This window comes from Oncorhynchus mykiss, chromosome 10 (assembly GCF_057628025.1).
Source record: "Oncorhynchus mykiss isolate SJ-2025 chromosome 10, ASM5762802v1, whole genome shotgun sequence".
In the NCBI taxonomy this organism is placed as follows: domain Eukaryota; kingdom Metazoa; phylum Chordata; class Actinopteri; order Salmoniformes; family Salmonidae; genus Oncorhynchus; species Oncorhynchus mykiss.
In genome coordinates this window covers 72,311,648-72,332,552 of record NC_143031.1, presented here as the reverse complement: position 1 = coordinate 72,332,552, position 20,905 = coordinate 72,311,648, and the positions used below count along the sequence as shown (strand labels likewise).

Below are 20,905 nucleotides of genomic sequence, written 5' to 3'. Positions count from 1 at the left end.
GAGCACCGCCCGAACAGGAAGGGGCACCAACCTCGGCGAGGTTCGTGACAGTACCCCCCCCCTGACGCGCGGCTCCCGCAGCGCGCCGACCCCGGCCTCGAGGACGACCCGGAGGACGAGGCGCAGGGCGATCCGGGTGGAGGCGATGGAAATCCCTCAAGAGGGAAGGATCTAAAATGTCCCTCCCCGGTACCCAGCACCTCTCCTCCGGACCGTACCCCTCCCAGTCCACGAGGTACTGCAGGCCCCTCACCCGGCGTCTCGAGTCCAGAATAGCTCGTACTGTGTACGCCGGGGACCCCTCGATGTCCAGAGGGGGTGGAGGGACCTCCGGTACCTCACTGTCTTGTAGGGGACCAGCTACCACCGGCCTGAGGAGAGACACATGAAACGAGGGGTTAATACGATAATAAGAGGGAAGTTGCAATCTATAACACACCTCGTTTATCCTCCTCAGGACTTTAAATGGCCCCACACACTGCGGCCCCAGCTTCCGGCAGGGCAGGCGGAGGGACAGGTTTCGGGTCGAGAGCCAGACCCTGTCCCCTGGTGCGAACACCGGGGCCTCACTGCGGTGGCGGTCAGCGTCTCTCTTCTGCCGTTCACTGGCCTGCCTGAGAGAATCCTGGACTGCCCGCCAGGTCTCTCTAGAGCGCTGTACCCACTCCTCCACCGCAGGAGCCTCGGTCTGACTCTGATGCCACGGAGCCAGGACCGGCTGGTAACCCAGTACACATTCGAATGGCGACATATTCGTGGACGAATGCCGAAGAGAATTCTGGGCTAACTCTGCCCATGGGACGTACCTTGCCCATTCTCCTGGCCGGTCCTGGCAATACGACCTCAGAAACCTGCCCACTTCCTGGTTTACTCTCTCCACCTGCCCATTACTTTCGGGGTGATAACCAGAGGTAAGGCTGACCGAGATCCCCAGACGCTCCATAAACGCCTTCCAAACCCGAGATGTGAACTGGGGACCCCGATCGGAGACGATATCCTCTGGGACCCCATAGTGCCGGAAGACGTGGGTAAAAAGAGCCTCTGCAGTCTGTAGGGCCGTAGGGAGACCAGGCAATGGGAGGAGACGGCAGGACTTAGAGAACCGATCCACAACGACCAGAACGGTAGTGTTCCCCTGAGATGGGGGAAGATCAGTAAGGAAATCTACCGAGAGATGGGACCATGGCCGTTGTGGAATCGGGAGGGGCTGTAACTTCCCTCTAGGAAGGTGCCTAGGAGCCTTACTCTGGGCGCATACCGAACAGGAAGAGACATAGAGCCTCACATCCCTAGCTAAGGTGGGCCACCAGTATTTCCCTCTAAGACCCCGCACTGTCCTATCGATCCCTGGATGACCCGCAGACGGTAGTGTGTGAGCCCACCGAATCAACTTATCACGAACACCAAGCGGTACGTAACTTCTGCCAGTCGGACACTGTGCAGGCGCAGGTTCAACCCTCAACGCCCGCTCGATGTCCGCGTCCACCTCCCATACCACTGGGGCCACCAGCCGAGAAGCAGGAAGGATGGGAGTGGGTTCGATAGACCGGTCCTCAGTGTCATAGAGACGGGACAGCGCGTCGGCCTTAGTGTTGAGGGAACCTGGTCTGTAAGAGATCGTAAATCTAAAACGTGTAAAGAACATGGCCCACCTAGCCTGGCGCGGATTCAGTCTCCTCGCTGCACGAATATACTCCAGATTACGGTGATCAGTCCAGATGAGAAAAGGGTGTTTAGCCCCCTCTAGCCAGTGTCTCCACACCTTCAGGGCCTTTACCATAGCTAGTAACTCCCGGTCCCCCACATCATAGTTCCGCTCTGCCGGACCCAGCTTCTTAGAAAAGAAAGCGCAGGGACGGAGCTTCGGTGGCGTACCCGAGCGCTGAGACAGCACGGCTCCAACCCCAGCCTCGGACGCATCCACCTCCACTATGAATGCTAACGAAGGGTCCGGATGCGCCAACACGGGAGCCCCAGTGAACAGTGCCTTCAACTGGTTGAAGGCTCCATCAGCCTCTGCTGACCACCGCAAACGCACCGGCCCTCCCTTCAGCAGTGAGGTAATGGGCGCCGCTACTTGGCCAAAACCCCGGATAAACCTCCGGTAGTAATTGGCAAACCCTAAAAACCGCTGCACCTCCTTTACCGTGGTCGGAGTCGGCCAATTACGCACGGCATTAACGCGGTCACACTCCATCATCATCCCCGAGCTGGAAATGCGATAACCCAGGAAGGAAACGGCTGGTTTGGAAAACACACATTTCTCAGCCTTGACGTATAGGTCATGCTCCAGCAGTCGCCCAAGAACCTTGCGCACCAGGGAAACATGCGCGGCGCGTGTGGCAGAATAAATCAAGATGTCATCAATATAGACTACCACACCCTGCCCGTGCAAGTCCCTGAGAATCTCATCTACAAAGGATTGAAAGACGGCTGGAGCATTTTTCAACCCATACGGCATGACGAGGTACTCATAGTGGCCTGATGTGGTACTAAACGCTGTTTTCCACTCGTCTCCTCCCCGAATACGCACCAGATTATACGCGCTCCTGAGGTCCAGTTTTGTGAAGAAACGCGCTCCGTGGAATGATTCCACCGCCGTAGCGATGAGAGGTAGCGGATAACTAAAACCCACTGTGATCGAATTGAGACCTCGATAATCAATGCACGGACGCAAACCTCCCTCCTTTTTCCTCACAAAAAAGAAACTCGAGGAGACGGGTGACATGGAGGGCCGAATGTACCCCTGTCTCAGAGCTTCCGTGACATATGTTTCCATAGCCAGCGTCTCCTCCTGTGACAGTGGGTACACATGACTCCGGGGAAGTGCAGCGTTCTCCAGGAGGTTTATCACGCAATCCCACCGTCGATGGGGTGGTAATTTGGTCGCTTTCCTCTTACTAAAAGCGATAGCCAAATCGGCATATTCTGGGGGAATGCGCACGGTGGAAACCTGGTCTGGACTCTCCACCGTCGTGGCACCGATGGAAACTCCTAAACACCTCTCTGAACACTCGTCTGACCACCCCTTAAGAGCCCCCTGTTTCCAGGAAATAAGGGGATTGTGAATAGCCAGCCAGGGAACCCCCAACACCACCGGAAACCCAGGTGAATCAATAAGGTAGAAACTGATCCTCTCCCTATGATTCCCCTGCGTTACCATGTCCAGCGGAATCGTGGCCTCCCTGACCAGCCCTGACCCTAGCGGTCGGCTATCTAAGGAGTGCACGGGGACAGGTGGGTCTATCTGCACTAACGGAATACCCAATTTACGGGCGAGTCCACGATCCATAAAGCTCACAGCTGCGCCTGAATCGACTAGCGCCTTATGCTGAAGAGAGGGGAAAAATGCAGGGAAAAAAATTAACAAAAACATGTGACCAACAGGGAGCTCTGGGTGAGTTTGGTGCTTACTCACCTGGGGTGGCCGAGGAGCGCTCTGCCGACCATCTCGACTCCCAGAGGGACTCCTCCAACACCGGTCCGAAGTGTGTCCTCTCCGTCCACAATAGGAGCAGGAGGAGCCCCCTCTGATCCCCCTAGATGCAGCTCCTCCCAACTCCATCGGAGTGGGAGTGGGAGAGCTGGACGGTGGAATTAACAGGACCCCTTCTGAACGCCCGCGGGCAGCTAGCAGGTTGTCCAATCGAATAGACATGTCTATTAGTTCATCCAGGGAGAGAGTTGTGTCCCTGCAAGCCAGCTCCCGGCGGACGTCCTCCCGGAGACTACACCGGTAATGGTCCATCAGGGCCCTGTCATTCCACCCAGCACCAGCAGCTAGGGTCCTAAACTCCAACGCGAAGTCCTGCGCGCTCCTCGTCTCCTGTCTGAGGTGGAACAGTCGCTCACCCGCCGCTTTACCCTCTGGTGGATGATCGAACACTGCTCGGAAACGGCGAGTGAATTCCAGGTAGTTGTCCCGAGCTGAGTCTGGACTGTTCCAGACTGCGTTAGCCCAGTCCAGGGCCCTGCCCGTTAAACAGGAGACGAGGAGGCTCACACTCTCCTCACCCGAGGGAGCCGGACGCACGGTAGCCAGGTAGAGCTCCAACTGGAGCAAAAATCCCTGGCACCCAGCAGCCGCTCCATCGTACTCCCTCGGGGGGGAGAGACGTAGTGCGCCGGACCCAGAGGACGATGTAGGTGGAGTAGGTGGTGTCGGGAGTGGGGGAGCTGGGGTAGATGTCGGGAGACCACTCCGCTCCCATCGTTCCATCCTCTCCATCATCTGGTCCATCGCGGTACCAATCCGATGGAGGACAGCTGTATGGTGATGAACGCGCTCCTCCATAGTGGGGAGAGGAGTGGTCGCTGCTCCTGCTGACTCCATTTCAGGTGGTGCGGGCTTCTGTTACGATCTACTAGGTGTGGTGGGTGGAATCAGGCGCAGAGAGCAGGGTTCAGTCGTTTTCCTCAGATTTATTCCCCAGCGCAACAAAAACAGTCACGCCAACACACAGGGCGTAAATACGTTGCTAGTCCAAAACAACAACAGGACTAAACAGTCCGGAGAATAAATACAATAATAAATCACACCAACAAAACACAGAGTAACAAAAACAAGCCCGCACAAATACCCAGCGGGCCTAGTGCCCTTAAATACCCTACAAACAAATCCTAATACAAAACAGGTGTACCCAATTAACCAATAACCCAAAACAAACGGAAAGGGAATCGATGGCAGCTAATAGGCCGGCGACGACGACCGCCGAGCACCGCCCGAACAGGAAGGGGCACCAACCTCGGCGAGGTTCGTGACAATGCTTAAGATCCCATTCATTCTCTTTTAAGAAATATACCTTTTTTTCTTCCATATTGTATGAAAAAAGGTACAAGTCCTCAGCAAAAAATGGAACAAAACCTATTCCCCACCCTCTCCTTCAAGAAAAGGGCAGTGTCATCTTATCCTCCAACAAGTCATTCTATAGCATAAACTCCCAGCGTGTAGCAGTTAATGGAATGAGGTCAGTGTCTAGCCATGTGATCAGACACATGCACCCCTTTGTTTGATACAAGTAGCATCTGCCTGAGAAGAAAGAGGCATGGTGGAGGAGTAGAGGAGCCGTTGGTATATCTCCTCTCTCTCTCCCTCCGCTCTTCTGTAAACATGCTCGGCTGCTTCTAGCTGTGGAGAGAAGCCTCACTCGCCAAGCTGAGCCCCAAAGACAGCTGCTCAGGTTCGGAGCTGTGTGCTGTGTCGTGAATATGCTGCGCACGCAAAGAATGCTGCAAGCTGCCTCTGGCTTTTCTTTCTTTATTGAGACACCTTCCTTCCTGGAGCCGTCTCTCTATATCGAGACAGAGACAGTTTCTAATGCCTCGTTGCGTCGGGGGTGGGGGGTTGGGAGAGGGGGGTGAATGTGCATAATTTGGTCGTGTTTTGTCTCCCCAATAATGTTTTGCCTGAGAGAGTCTGTCTCAGAGAAGCACTCATACTGCTCAGGCTGCCAATGTGTTCGTGATAGTCTGAGTGCCAATGGGTTCATGATAGTCTGAGTGCCAATGGGTTCGTGAGAGTCTGAGTGCCAATGTGTTCGTGAGAGTCTGAGTGCCAAGGGGTTCGTGAGAGTCTGAGTGCCAAGGGGTTCATGAGAGTCTGAGTGCCAAGGGGTTCATGAGAGTCTGAGTGCCAAGGGGTTCATGAGAGTCTGAGTGCCAAGGGGTTCATGAGTGTCTGAGTGCCAAGGGGTTCATGAGAGTCTGAGTGCCAAGGGGTTCATGAGTGTCTGAGTGCCAAGGGGTTCGTGAGAGTCTGAGTGCCAAGGGGTTCGTGAGAGTCTGAGTGCCAAGGGGTTCATGAGAGTCTGAGTGCCAAGGGGTTCATGAGAGTCTGAGTGCCAAGGGGTTCATGAGTGTCTGAGTGCCAAGGGGTTCGTGAGAGTCTGAGTGCCAAGGGGTTCGTGAGAGTCTGAGTGCCAAGGGGTTCATGAGAGTCTGAGTGCCAAGGGGTTCATGAGAGTCTGAGTGCCAAGGGGTTCATGAGAGTCTGAGTGCCAAGGGGTTCATGAGAGTCTGAGTGCCAAGGGGTTCATGAGAGTCTGAGTGCCAAGGGGTTCATGAGAGTCTGAGTGCCAAGGGGTTCGTGAGAGTCTGAGTGCCAAGGGGTTCATGAGAGTCTGAGTGCCAAGGGGTTCATGAGAGTCTGAGTGCCAAGGGGTTCGTGAGAGTCTGAGTGCCAAGGGGTTCATGAGAGTCTGAGTGCCAAGGGGTTCATGAGAGTCTGAGTGCCAAGGGGTTCATGAGAGTCTGAGTGCCAAGGGGTTCGTGAGAGTCTGAGTGCCAAGGGGTTCATGATAGTCTGAGTGCCAAGGGGTTCATGATAGTCTGAGTGCCAAGGGGTTCATGAGAGTCTGAGTGCCAAGGGGTTCGTGAGAGTCTGAGTGCCAAGGGGTTCATGAGAGTCTGAGTGCCAAGGGGTTCATGAGAGTCTGAGTGCCAAGGGGTTCGTGAGAGTCTGAGTGCCAAGGGGTTCGTGAGAGTCTGAGTGCCAAGGGGTTCGTGAGAGTCTGAGTGCCAAGGGGTTCATGAGAGTCTGAGTGCCAAGGGGTTCATGAGAGTCTGAGTGCCAAGGGGTTCGTGAGAGTCTGAGTGCCAAGGGGTTCATGATAGTCTGAGTGCCAATGGGTTCATGATAGTCTGAGTGCCAATGGGTTCATGATAGTCTGAGTGCCAAGGGGTTCGTGAGAGTCTGAGTGCCAAGGGGTTCGTGAGAGTCTGAGTGCCAAGGGGTTCGTGAGAGTCTGAGTGCCAAGGGGTTCATGAGAGTCTGAGTGCCAAGGGGTTCATGAGAGTCTGAGTGCCAAGGGGTTCGTGAGTGTCTGAGTGCCAAGGGGTTCATGATAGTCTGAGTGCCAAGGGGTTCATGATAGTCTGAGTGCCAAGGGGTTCATGATAGTCTGAGTGCCAAGGGGTTCATGATAGTCTGAGTGCCAAGGGGTTCGTGAGAGTCTGAGTGCCAAGGGGTTCATGAGAGTCTGAGTGCCAAGGGGTTCATGAGAGTCTGAGTGCCAAGGGGTTCGTGAGTGTCTGAGTGCCAAGGGGTTCATGATAGTCTGAGTGCCAAGGGGTTCATGATAGTCTGAGTGCCAAGGGGTTCATGATAGTCTGAGTGCCAAGGGGTTCATGATAGTCTGAGTGCCAAGGGGTTCATGATAGTCTGAGTGCCAAGGGGTTCATGATAGTCTGAGTGCCAAGGGGTTCATGATAGTCTGAGTGCCAAGGGGTTCATGAGAGTCTGAGTGCCAAGGGGTTCATGATAGTCTGAGTGCCAAGGGGTTCATGATAGTCTGAGTGCCAAGGGGTTCATGAGAGTCTGAGTGCCAAGGGGTTCATGATAGTCTGAGTGCCAAGGGGTTCATGATAGTCTGAGTGCCAAGGGGTTCATGATAGTCTGAGTGCCAAGGGGTTCATGATAGTCTGAGTGCCAAGGGGTTCATGAGAGTCTGAGTGCCAAGGGGTTCATGAGTGTCTAAAAAAAAAGCAGCACATTCAGAATATATATTCCTCAACTTCACTGGCGTTTCTCCCATCAGGTACAGCATAATGGGCGTAGACTGGGAATATTATGCATCTGGCCTCGTGGTATTTTTACATTTAGCTCGGTTGACTTAATGCACTTCTAAGGGAAAAGGAGCTGATTGTATTTCACCATCTCGGATTTCATAAAGGCAGAAACTCACAGGACAGTATTACAGAAAGTCTGACCTCCTTTTTCATAAGTAAAAATGTTTCAAAGGCACTGGTTCCCACACTGTGTGTGTGTCACTCCGTGCTGACCCGGCACATTGTCCTGGGATAACCTTCCCCCAGCACTCTTATTTCTCTCCCTGCTTGCCACCCAGTTGAGGATCATTTAATTCTGTGCCTTCCTTCATGTCGCATAACTGATATCCACTCAGAGCCAAGTGTAAACATATTACTCCCCAGACTCAACTCTGTGACCCAGGCTGGCGATGATTTCAGACTCAATCACTGTTTCCCGCCACTTTATTTAACTACTCAAGACAGTTACGAACACATGTTTATTTACAATGACAGCCTAGGAACAGGGGGTTTACTGCCTTGTTCAGGGGCAGAACGACAAGTTTTTACCTAGTCAGCTCAGGGATTCGAGCCAGCAAACTTTTGGTTACTGGCCCAACGCTCTAACCACTACGCTACTTGCCGCCCCCATGCAAAGTGTCGCCGCCCACATGTGTTTTGTCCTGTGTTTATAAATACATCCAATTACATTCACTTTAGGAGAGAATGTGTGTTTTTTCCCTTTCGTTTCGAACTAATGTGATGTTACGGGAAAGTGGAAACTAGTGATGACATTTGACAAATCATAGGATGGTTGTATAAAAATAGCCTATCATCATAAAATACCCATTTCCACCTTAATTCAGGATCAGTGCTATATGCACCATTCACATGTTTTGTTTAAATGTGTAATCTTACCTTATGGTTACACATTTAAGGGACTGTTCGTCTGTTGTTTCTGTATTTCATGGTTAGTAATACCTCTCTCTCTCTCTCTCTCTCCGTCTCCCCTGCAGGACGCACAGAGGGCAGCCCTGTGGATGGACTCAGAGCAGGCCAGATGGAAACAGAAAAGGCCAGCCAGGAGACGGAAGAAAGTCTGATACTAGCACAACTCAGCGCCGCCACTCAACCAGACAACCTGATCACCGCCAAGCTCCAAAATGGCACCCAGTCGCCGGAAGGAGCCCATCAGCAGATCAACGGGGATGGAAACTGGAACCTTTACAACAAGGCAGGGGTCATCAACCCAATGAAGAGACACAGGGAGAACTGCAGCAGTCCTGCCGGAGTGCAGGGACTGTTCGACCAAGGCTCTTATAACATGATCAATGGCGGGGATCTGAAGCATGCGCTCTGTGACCAGTCCTTACTGGGCCTTCACCAGGCCAAGAAACTCAGATCGGATTTGGAGATTAATGGAGGGGATGGAGAGGAGATGTGGGACAAAAAGGATGGTGGGGACATCATGGACGATTTCCCGGAGTTGACAAAGCCTGGGGAGTTTGACTGCGATGGGACAAGACTGGATAAGAGAAACTGTAATACTTTCTCAAACGGAGGGGATATTTTCTCACTATCGAGGAACAAGCAAATAGCTAACGGTGCTACAGTGAGCCCCAATTCCATTGAAGGCACACCTGGTGACCTTCTAGAGAAAACTCTGTCTCAGTATTACCCAGAACAAGTGTCCATCGCAGCACAGACGGGCGTGCAGGAGTTTCAACCGGAGGTGGGGTTGGTCGACGACATTAGCTCACTCACCAACGAACTCCCTGAACTGCCCGAACAAGTCACGACGCAGTCACCTACCTCTCTTACCTCAGGGTTCCCTCCCATTTCAGCCCAGATGCCTGCCTCTGAGAAACATCAGCAGACTGGGGTATCAGACCCTAAAGGGCAAGGCAGCAATGGATATAACAACTCAGCCGCCCCGTATATTGTGAATGGGTATTCTAACAGTTACAGAGGAGAGCACCCGCAACAGCAGCCCGCTGACGGCTCGCAACATCAGAACAACCCAGAGGGCATTTACAGGAAACCTAACCAGGAGTTTAACCATCAGAACTCTTTCCCGAGCCCTCTAGAGCAGAGCACTCCGCTGCAGACAAAAGAGGCCATTGGGTTCGGCCCCGGCCCTTTCCCCAGCACAGGCATGGGGCAGAGTGAGGGGAGGCGCCGGCAGCAACAGTATGGGATGCAGCAGCAGCAACAGCAGACAGGAAACCCCTGTGGAGCTGACTCTACGGGCCCCCAGGGCTCCATGGGCCCAGCTTCCCTGCCCAGTAGCAGTGAGCCTGGACCCCAACGCTCCCATCAAAACGGGATGATGAAAGACACAACCCAGCAGCAGCAGAGAGGAGGAGCAGATCCCGGTTGCCCTAATTCCCAGATGGGCTGGATAGATCTAAACTCCCGGGGTCAGATGCTGGAGCCCGACTCAGCACGGAGGTTCCAGACGGGGGGACAAAGCTTCGACGTAGGACCCACCGGAGGGGCCTACCAGCAACAGCAGCCGCGGCCGGCCCAGTCGCCTCACCAAGCGTCTCCTGCCCAACACAACACTGCCCCAGAGTGGCAGCAGCAGGCCGACTCTAAAGGCCCATCTCACATGCACCAACAACAGTGTAATCTTCCTCCTCAACAGCAGCCACATACACAACACATGCATCAGCAGCAGTGTAATCTTCCTCCTCCTCAACAGCAGCAGCAGGGGGAGAATTGTTTTCGAGCCCCCATGCAGCCAGAGCACTTATGCGAAGGCGACACAGATCTAGAGGAAATACTATCACCTAGCTTTTTGCAGCCGCCACAACGTCCACAACATCAACAGCAGCAGCAGCGCCCGCTGTCCCATCCATCTCAGTACGACGGACAGCAGTCGGTCAACGCACCCCAGTCACAGGACCCCAACCAGGGCACGATGGACGGTCAACAGCTGCTGAACAAACTCAAGCTGGAGGACTACATCAGGCTAGAGAAGAAGCTGAAATCCCCTGGTGGAGGCTACAGAGGTCAGGGTGGTCAACCTCAGCCTGGGCACCAGCAGCAGATACAGTCTATGATGAGAAACAACCCTGGGTACAATCCTGTAGACCCCTCTCAGCCCAACGACGCACAGCAGTCCCAGCAGGCGTCATGGAGACACAGCAGCAGTAATACCATGGAGATGGAGATGGAGCTGGAGATGAAGCAGCAACAACAACAGCAGCACCAACAACAACAGCAGAGGCAGTACACTCCAAGCCCTGGACCCAAGCAATACTCCCACCAGCAGCAGCAGCCGCCCCACCTCCGACAACCACACCCCAACCACATGGACTTCCCCCTTACCCAGACCCCCCCACAACCGCTACCTCACTTACCACACGGTGCTTTAAACCAGCAGGTGTCTGCACAGCAACAGCAGATTTATCCTAAAATGGAGCAGAATCAGCAGGAGTCTTGTGCCCAGTTCCAGAGGGGGGGGCCTCCACCCCTGGGACACGGGGGCCCCCAGGGGGACTTCCAGAGGCACGCGGCCCTGCGGATGCATCTTCTACAGAGGCAGTCTGAGCGGGAGTCTCTGGGTCCCCCTCATCCACAGACCCCTGTAGATTTCAAGCACGGCGTCCGGCCCATCAAGATGGTGAATGGGCCGCGGTTCGAACACCCTCACCACCAAGGGCCTGGACCACCTCCCTTGATGCAGCATCAACAGCAGGGCCGGGAGATGGGTATGGTAGCGGGGGGCATCCAGGTCAAGCAGGAGTACAATCCACAGCCCCAGACGTCGTGCTGCGGTGAGCGGAGCCAGAGCAGCTCCCAGCGGAGCATCCTAGCCACCATGGAGCAGACTCTCAGACAGTATCAGCTTTCGCCAGTCTTTGACAGGAAGTCCCTCGTCATCAGGTCACCGAACAAGGTCAAGGTGGAGCAGTCTGGCGCTGTGACGGTGCTCTCGACCCACGCAGACCTGGACGGTGGGTCGGGTGGGATGGAGGACATGGGGATGGGGCGCCCTGGCTCCAATGGGCTGAAAAGACCCCACCTAGACTTCACCCCCAAGCAGGAACCCCTGCTCCAGAGTTTTATGAATTCCCCCATGAAACTCTTGGATACTCCCATTAAAAACCTATTGGATACTCCTATCAAGACCCAGTATGATATCCCTTCCTGCCACTGCATGGGTGAGTCACATTTCATGTCTGTCTTCACACACAGATTATTTGTCGGTTGATGTCTAATTTGGGTATGGGGGGTTGTGCCTTTCTTTGTTTTGATACAGAGTCCATCAGTGAGAAGGATGAAGGGCCGTATTACACTCACCTGGGCTCCGCTCCGAATATCAAGGCCATCCGTGACATCATGGAGACAAGGTGGGTTGTTTTATCCCGCGTCATCCCACATAATACAAAGGAACAGGTTTTACTATACACAATTACTGAATGTGTAACTTTTCAATGTTTCAAACAAACATTTTAACGGTTGCTTTCTCACACGCAAATAAACCATAGGAACAGGTACTTCTGTGCACAATTACTGAGCTTTTCATGGTTTCAAACAAACATTTCAACTCAAGCTTTCTCACACCAGAGCCATTTTGGGATCACTTTCTGGTCACATGACCTCCATACTTAGAGTAAAAGTTTCCTGATTATACCACTCACCAGAATTCAACATGGTGGCATATAAATCATGACATGGATATGACACGTAGACATTCCATTAGTATGTAACCTGGGAATACGTGCATCAAGTTTGTATTTGTTCCATTCCTGTTACATTTGTGATCCTCTGTAGCTGTGTGACTGTGGTCCTCTGTAGCTCAGTTGGTAGAGCATGGCACTTGCAACGCCAGGATAATGGGTTCGATTCCTGAGGCCACCCGTACGTAAAATGTGTGAATGTATGCTGCTTTGGATAACAGTGTCTGCTAAATGGCATATATCCAATGATGTACATAAGCCCTGGATTGCTGATGCTATTGAGTAACACAGCCTGCTCCCCAGTACATGTGTTTTGTTGTTGTAGTGGGCAGTAACATTAGTGAGCTCTAAAAATGATAAGTTAAGGAAAATGTTATATTTCTATATTTGTATGTTTAGGTCACATCATATAATTTAAAAGTATGCATTAAGTTGTCTGTAATAGAATAAACATGACAAAAACAAAATGTTGACATTAATATTGTAAACATTAATAAATGCATTTCTAAATCTTCCAAAATATTATTTACAACGGTGGGAGAGTGCCAAGATGGAGGCACTGTGGTTTCAACACAGAGTCCCCTGTCAGTCATCAAGTGTATGTGTATATATATATATATTATGGCATATATCATATATATCACATTTAATGTGGAGACGTTACAATCAGAACGCTCTGTAACGTTGTACACTTCTGAACAGACCCCATATTTACACCCACACTTAACAAACGTTGTTCATATTCTCATTTTATTGCCGTACACTCTTCTGTTACTATATCACATCTACTCGAACTATCATCCTTGCTTTTGAAGGTCTGGGCTAACTGGCAGTGCCATCAGGATTGAAAAAGTGGTGTACACAGGCAAAGAAGGGAAGAGTACACAGGGATGCCCCATTGCTAAATGGGTAAGTGTGAATGAAGCATGACAATATCTCCGAAATTCATTTTTTTTAATGATTATCACACACCAGATAGGTGCAGGGAAATGTGTTGTTTTACAGGGTCAGCCATAGTAGTACAGCGCCTCTGGAGCAAATTAGGGTACTAAAATCGAAATATATGGAGGAATCACTCTGAATTGGGGATGCTGTAATGTGTACCTTCCATACTTTGATCAGACAGTATTGGTTTAAGAATAGAGTTGAAGTCATGGGTGGTGGTGGCATCTTAATAAGAGGTTCCTTTCCTTCATCAAGGGCACATCGATAGATTGTTCACGTTGTCGACTAGGGTATTCGAAACCAGCGACCTTTCGGTTGCTGGCCCAACGCTCTAAACGCTATGCTACCTGCCACCCAATAGGGATAACCAAAATTAGAATCGAGGATTGGTATTTAGAGCAAAATGGTCAATTGTAAAAACGCACCAGATTGTAATTTGAAGGGAATCTTTACTGTACTATCTCTCTGTGATCTCAGACCAGATGCCTCTGGGAAAAAGGCACTTCATCTCAATGAGATTTACAATCAAATAAAATAAATCAAGACATTGGTGTGTTCCAGGTGATCCGGCGCGGCAGCGTGGACGAGAAGCTCCTGGTGCTGGTGCGTGAGCGGGAGCGCCACAAGTGCGAGGCGGCATGCATCGTGGTGATCATCCTGATCTGGGACGGCATCCCCACCACCATGGCAGACCAGCTCTACATGGAGCTCAGCGACACTCTGACGAGACACGGAGCCCTCACCCAGCGACGATGTGCCATCAATGAGGAGTAAGGGCATTTGCCTCTAAAATCGTCATTTCTAATCAGGGGCGCAACTTTCACTGGGGACGGGTGAAAGTGGGGACAGGTGGAATGTGATCCTAAACGAGGCAATGGTGTGTTTTAGGACCATGCGGGCGCCTCCGAGCGGTCGGGTACACTGATTGGAGAGTTTATCCATCTGGCAAAAACAAAAAAATAGAAATTGTGTACCGCCCACTTCTTAAACGAAAGTTGCGCCCCTGCTTCTAATCATACCATACATGTGTTTCGACAGCTGTACCAAGCGCACACATTTTCTTAACCTTTTCTAATTTTAGTCATATTATTTGTTTGACACGGACAAAGTGCAATAATCCAAGACATTACTGAGGGGGACTGCAACCACATTGTGCTACTTATTGCTATGCAAATAAGTAGTACACTTAAAACAGGAAGACCACCTCAGGAGAATACGTTTTTAATTCAAATGTACAACCAGTTTAAAATTAAGGAAGGCCTGTCTGTGACCAACAGATGCAGATCTGTATTCCCAGTCATGTCAAATACATAGTTTCATTTATTATTTCAATTCATTTATTTCAATTGACTGATTTCCTTATATGAACTGTAACTGTAAAATCTTAGAAATTGTTGCATGTTGCGTTTCTCATTTTGTTTTAGTGTACAACTTCATGATTATAATACCTGAAAACAAACTAAGGTAGTAGAGTTATGATAGGGGATATATAATAACAATACCTGCTTAACTGACGACCAGGCATGACACACACTAGCTGGGCATTTGGTCAGATGATACACCATAATATCAAAGGCCAGCTTGTCCCGGTCCTGATACCAATGAACAGAACAGCTCATTCACACACTCCCTTCTGTTGTCTCCTGGTTAGCTTCACTTTACAATACCCTAAACCCTATCTGGGATGAGTTACCTGGTGGTGAATTATTGATAGTTGAAGGCTATTCAACCTAACCCCTGATGAGAGGAAGTGATCACACTTATCATGTCATAGCGCTGTTTGTGACAAAGATTGCCCAAAGCTGGTCCATCAGAATCATCCTAAACTCAGTCAGTTAGACATTCTATTGCATTATCCCTCTGTGTCTAGCCTGGTCTCAGATCTGTTCGTGCTGTCTTGCCAACTCCTATGGTCATTTGTTGGCATGACAATGACCATTCACAGGAGTTGCCAAGACAGCACAAACAGATCTGGGACCAGGCTAATCCATGTATAACATAGCTAACTAATTTAGTTCTCCAAAGCGCTGTGTACGTGGCTACACTCTGTCAGGTAGAACAGCTTGTTCTAGTCAATGCACACAATGACTGCATTAACTATTCTACTGGCAGCATCTGTCTCCATCTGTCTCAACCCGTCTCAACCTGTCTCAACCTGTCTCAACCTGTCTCCATCTGTCTCAACCTGTCTCAACCTGTCTCAACTGCTCCAACAGGAGGTGTAATGTCTGCACTCTACAGGAGTGCATGTGTAATGGCGTGTCCGTAAGACGGACAGGTTTAACTGCAGGTTTCCGATGTAATTTTTCACTGCTAGGCTGACTCATAAGTAAAAGTTCTAGGAGTTTCTTTGTGTGCTCGAAACTACACTTTCCCACTGGGAAGCGATGATTAGCTCCTATATAAATCTCACTTATCCATACTTACATATTTGCAATTACAATTATATTTGACTTAAGATATTGGGAGTATACAGTTGAAGTCGGAAGTTTACATACACTTAGGTTGGAGTCATTTTAAAACTACTCCAAATGTCTTGTTAACAAACTATAGTTTTGGCAAGTCGGTTAGGACATCTACTTTGTGCATGACAAAAGTAATTTTTCCAACAATTGTTTACAGACAGATTATTTCACTGTATCACAAATCCAGTGGGTCAGAAGTTTACATACACTAAGTTGACTGTGCCTTTAAACAGCTTGGAAAATTCCAGAAAATGATGTCATGGCTTTAGAAGCTTCTGATAGGCTAATTGACATAATTTGAGTCAATTGGGGGTGTACCTGTGGATGTATTTCAAGGCCTATCTTCAAACTCAGTGCCTCTTTGCTTGATTTTCATGGGAAAATCTAAATAAATCAGCCAAGACCTCAGAAAAAATAAATACAAATAAGAATAAAGCCAGACTACGGTTTGCAACTGCATATGGTCACAAAGATCGCACTTTTTGGAGAAATGTCCTCTGGTCTGATGAAACAAAAATACAACTGTTTGGCCATAATGACCATCATTATGTTTGGAGGGAAAAGGGGAACGCTTGCAAGCTGAAGAACACCATCCCAACCGTGAAGCACGGGAGTGGCAGTATCATCTGGTGGGGGTGCTTTGCTGCAGGAGGGACTGGTGCATTTCACAAAATAGATGGCATCATGATGAAGGAAAATCACTTAGAATAGAAGCAACATCTCAGGACATCAGTCAGGAAGTTAAGTTAAAGTTAAATGGGTCTTCCAAATGGACAATGACCCCAAGCATACTTCCAAAATGGCTTAAGGACAACAAAGTCAAGGTATTGGAGTGGCCATTACAAAGCCCTGACCTCAATCCTATAAAAAATGTGTGGGCAGAACTGAAAAAGTGTGTGTGAGCATGGAGGCCTTACAAACCTGACTCAGTTACACCAGCTCTGTCAGGAGGAATGGGCCAAAATTTACACCAACTTCTTGTGGGATGCTTGTGGCTACCCAAAACGTTTAACCCAAGTTAAACAATTTAAAGGCAATGCTACCAAATACTAATTAAGTGTATGTAAACTTCTGACCCACTGGGAATGTGATGAAAGAAATAAAAGCTGAAATAAATCATTCTCTCTAATAATATTCTGACATTTCACATTCTTAAAATAAAGTGGTGATCTTAACTGACCTAAGACAGGACATTTTTAATTTGATTAAATGTCAGGAATTGTGAAAAACTGAGCTTAAATGTATTTGGCTATGGTGTATGTAAACATCCGACTTCAACTGTACGTAATAAACCTTTTTTTGGAATGGTAACCGTACCACCTGGTATTTGGAAATGTATAAATTCACAGGAATGTGTTTGATTAAATATTTATTAAATATTTATATACAGGATTTAAACCTATGACAATAAATAGTGGGTGTTGATTAAGGGTTTTGACAAATGTACTTCTAGGAGGGAGCACTTGGTAAATCTAGCATGGAGTTTTATGAATAGCATTCAATGAGTTGTTCCTCTTGTCCTTGTTGTTAAGCAGTACATGTGTCTGATATAAAGGAGTTGTTCCTCTCATCCTTGTTGTTAAGGAGTACATGTACCTGATATAAAGGAGCTGTTACTCTCGTCCTTGTTGTTAAGGAGTACATGTGTCTGATATAAAGGAGTTGTTACTCTCGTCCTTGTTGTTAAGGAGTACATGTGTCTGATATAAAGGAGTTGTTCCTCTCATCCTTGTTGTTAAGGAGTACATGTACCTGATATAAAGGAGCTGTTACTCTCGTCCTTGTTGTTAAGGAGTACATGTGTCTGATATAAAGGAGTTGTTACTCTCGTCCTTGTTGTTAAGGAGTACATGTGTCTGATATAAAGGAGTTGTTACTCTCGTCCTTGTTAAGGAGTACATGTGCCTGATATAAAGGAGTTGTTACTCTCGTCCTTGTTGTTAAGGAGTACATGTGTTTGATATAAAGGAGTTGTTACTCTCGTCCTTGTTAAGGAGTACATGTGCCTGATATAAAGGAGTTGTTCCTCTCATCCTTGTTGTTAAGGAGTACATGTACCTGATATAAAGGAGTTGTTCCCTTCATCCTTGTTGTTAAGGAGTACATGTGTCTGATATAAAGGAGTTGTTCCCCTTGTCCTTGTTGTTAAGGAGTACATGTGTCTGATATAAAGGAGTTGTTCCTCTCGTCCTTGTTAAGGAGTACATGTGTCTGATATAAAGGAGTTGTTCCTCTTGTCCTTTAAAAAAAAAATTGTGCACAACATTTGAGAGAAATAAGCTTTTTGTGCATATGGAACATTTCTGGGATTTTTACAAACACTTTACATGTTGCGTTTATATTTTTGTACAATAGCATGGACTATTGGTTAGAGCATTGGGCCGATAACCGTAACGTTGCTAGTTGGAATCCCAGAGACGACAAGGAGAAACATCTGTTGATGTGCCTTTAAGCAAGGCACTTAAGCTTAATTGCTCTAAGATCGTGGTTGATAATGGCAGACATTGGCCATGACCTCACTCTCATAGGATGTCTCAGGGAGAATTAGCATATGCAAAAAAACACATTGCCAATACACACTGTATGTGTGAAATAGGACAAATATAAGCTCCCAACAAATATACTGAACAAAAATGTTAATGTAAAGTGTTGGTTTCATGAGCTGAAATAAAAGATCCCCTAAATGTTCCATATACACAAAAATCGTATTTCTCAAAAGTAATTGCTCAAATTTCTTTACGTCCCCATTTGTGAACATTTCTCCCTTGCGAAGATAATTCATCCATCAGGTGTGGCATATCAAGAAGCTGAATAAACAGCATTATCTTTACACAGGGTCACCTTGTTCTGGGGACAATAAAAGGCCACTCTAAAATGTGAAGTCTTGTCACACAAGAACAATGCCACTGATGTCTCTAATTTTGAGGGAGCGTGCAATTAGCATGCTGACTGCAGGAATGTCCACCAGAGCTGTTGCCAGAGAATTGAATGTGGATTTCTCGACCTTACGCTGCCTCCAACGTCATTTGGAGAATTTGGCAGTATGTCCAACATGCCTTTCAACCGCAGACCACATGTAGCCATGCCAGCCCAGGACCTCCACACCCGGCTTCTTCACCTGCAGGATCATCTGAGGCCAGCCGGGCAGCTGATAAAACTGAGGGTCATTTCTGTCTGTAATAAAGCCCTTTTGTGGGGAAAAACATTCTGATTGGCTGGGCCTATGCCCTCCCAGGCCCACCCATGTGAAATCCATAGATTAGGGTCTAATGAATTTATTTCAATTGACTGATTTCTTTATAAGAACTACAACTCAGTAAAATAGTTTAAATTGTTGCATGCTGCTTTTATATTTGTGTTCAGTATAATTCTATAACAGAGTTATTCCTCTCATCCTTGTTGTTTAGGAGGACGTGTGCGTGCCAGGGGCTGGACCCAGAGGCTTGTGGCGCTTCCTTCTCCTTCGGCTGTTCCTGGAGCATGTACTACAACGGCTGCAAGTTTGCAAGGAGCAAAATCCCACGCAAATTCAAGCTAACTGGGGACGACCCGAAAGAGGTGAAGCATACAGAACATACTGTATTAATAAACATATTTATTTACTGTTACTCTAATTATGCATTGCCAGTCATCAAAACAAAGCTACACTGAAATAATGTGTTTTGCTTCTCTATCAGGAAGAAAGGCTGGAGCAAAATCTTCAGAATCTGGCAACCCTAATGGCCCCCACATACAAAACCCTGGCACCAGATGCCTATCAAAATCAGGTAAGGATTTCTGGGCAACGTCCATTTATAATACTGCCAGACATTTTACATGTATAGCATTAAATCAACATTAACAACTCAACACAAGCTTTAAAAAAAATCTTACCCATAATTCATTTAAAGGGGGCCACATCCCCAACAGGAGCATATAAATGAAATTATTCATTAGCTTGAACAGTGATTAGTTTCATTTAGTGAGACTGATTTTTATGCTCGTAACATAAACCCTAGTGGAATCCATGTCTTCTCTTTGCACTGAGGGTCGTGTTAAATTGGGCACGACGTAGCATAATGTGTTGCAACCACAGACGGAAATCTGCGTGTTCAGTGGATTGTACCTCCATTTTTCAAAACATTTTCAACTGAACACAAACCTGGTATTTCTGTGACATACTGGTACTTAACCCAATAACCCACATTCTCAACGCCAGATAGAACCACTTATCTACACTAGTACAGTGACTCGCCTGAGGAATGACGCCACCTGTCTGCAGACAGTGACTAACTCCCATATTGTTCATCCACAGGTGGAACATGAGCAAAGGGCGCCAGACTGCCGTCTGGGAAAGGGGGAGGGGCGACCGTTCTCCGGGGTCACCGCCTGTATGGACTTCTGCGCTCACGCTCACAGAGACCTCCACAACATGCAGGGGGGCAGCACTGTGGTAAGCCAACATCTAAATATGACAGAGCAAAATGTCAACACAGTATCAAGTGTTTTCATTTGCTAAAGAAAACAAACAAAAAAATACTGCAATAATCAGAAGATGCCTCTTCCCAGTGGATATTCAGATGTAAATAAAATAACACTAGTCAAAACATTGTAAAATGTAAAATGCAAACAGAGCCCTCAAGCTTGTCTCTTCCCACCCACCATCTATCCCAGGTGTGCACGCTAACCAAGGAGGACAACCGCCAGATCGGGAAGATTCCGGAGGACGAGCAGCTCCATGTGCTGCCCCTTTACAAGGCCTCACCAACGGATGAATTTGGCAGTGCAGAGGGCCAGCAGGAGAAGATCAAGACGGGCGCCATCCAGGTGCTCAATGCCTTCCGCCGCCAGATCCGCATGCTCTCCGAGCCTGCCAAGTCCTGCCGGCAGAAGAAGCTGGACGCCAAGCGGGCTGCCGCAAGCAAGAATGCCGGGGGACCGGACACGCCTTCGAAGGCAGAGAAAGCCCTACAGGCCAAGCTGAAATCTAGTAGCACTTATGAGAGCATAGCTCAGAGCACTCCTGGGACAGGTGGGTGGAGATGTACACAGTGTAGCAGGGTTCAGACACAAGACGCTAATGTAGGAGGACTATAGTGATATTTTAGAATAGAAGACACAGACGATACTGTTGTATAATGACTGGTTATATCGTACACAGTCAGTCTACAGTATTTCTTAGCATTTTATATGTTATGCTTAAGGCCCTGTGTTTTGTCACATGACTCTTTAATTTCAAGCTTTTTCATCAAACTGTCCCATTTTATGTCAGATGGTGCACCACCATCCTCAGACAATTGCTTC

General features: G+C 48.5%; 1 protein-coding gene across 1 annotated transcript in view; it reads left to right on the top strand.

Annotated features, from left to right (window-relative positions):
* Positions 1-20,905, top strand: part of LOC110533203 (methylcytosine dioxygenase TET2) — a 63,077-nt gene that overhangs the window by 36,035 nt on the left and 6,137 nt on the right. The window contains exons 2-9 of the mRNA XM_090187821.1: positions 8,541-11,693; positions 11,792-11,882; positions 13,028-13,121; positions 13,719-13,927; positions 19,030-19,180; positions 19,300-19,389; positions 19,917-20,054; positions 20,276-20,633. Of these exons, the coding sequence (XP_090043947.1) occupies positions 8,585-11,693; positions 11,792-11,882; positions 13,028-13,121; positions 13,719-13,927; positions 19,030-19,180; positions 19,300-19,389; positions 19,917-20,054; positions 20,276-20,633 (4,240 nt within the window). The 5' untranslated portion in view covers positions 8,541-8,584. The remainder of the gene's footprint in view (positions 1-8,540; positions 11,694-11,791; positions 11,883-13,027; positions 13,122-13,718; positions 13,928-19,029; positions 19,181-19,299; positions 19,390-19,916; positions 20,055-20,275; positions 20,634-20,905) is intronic.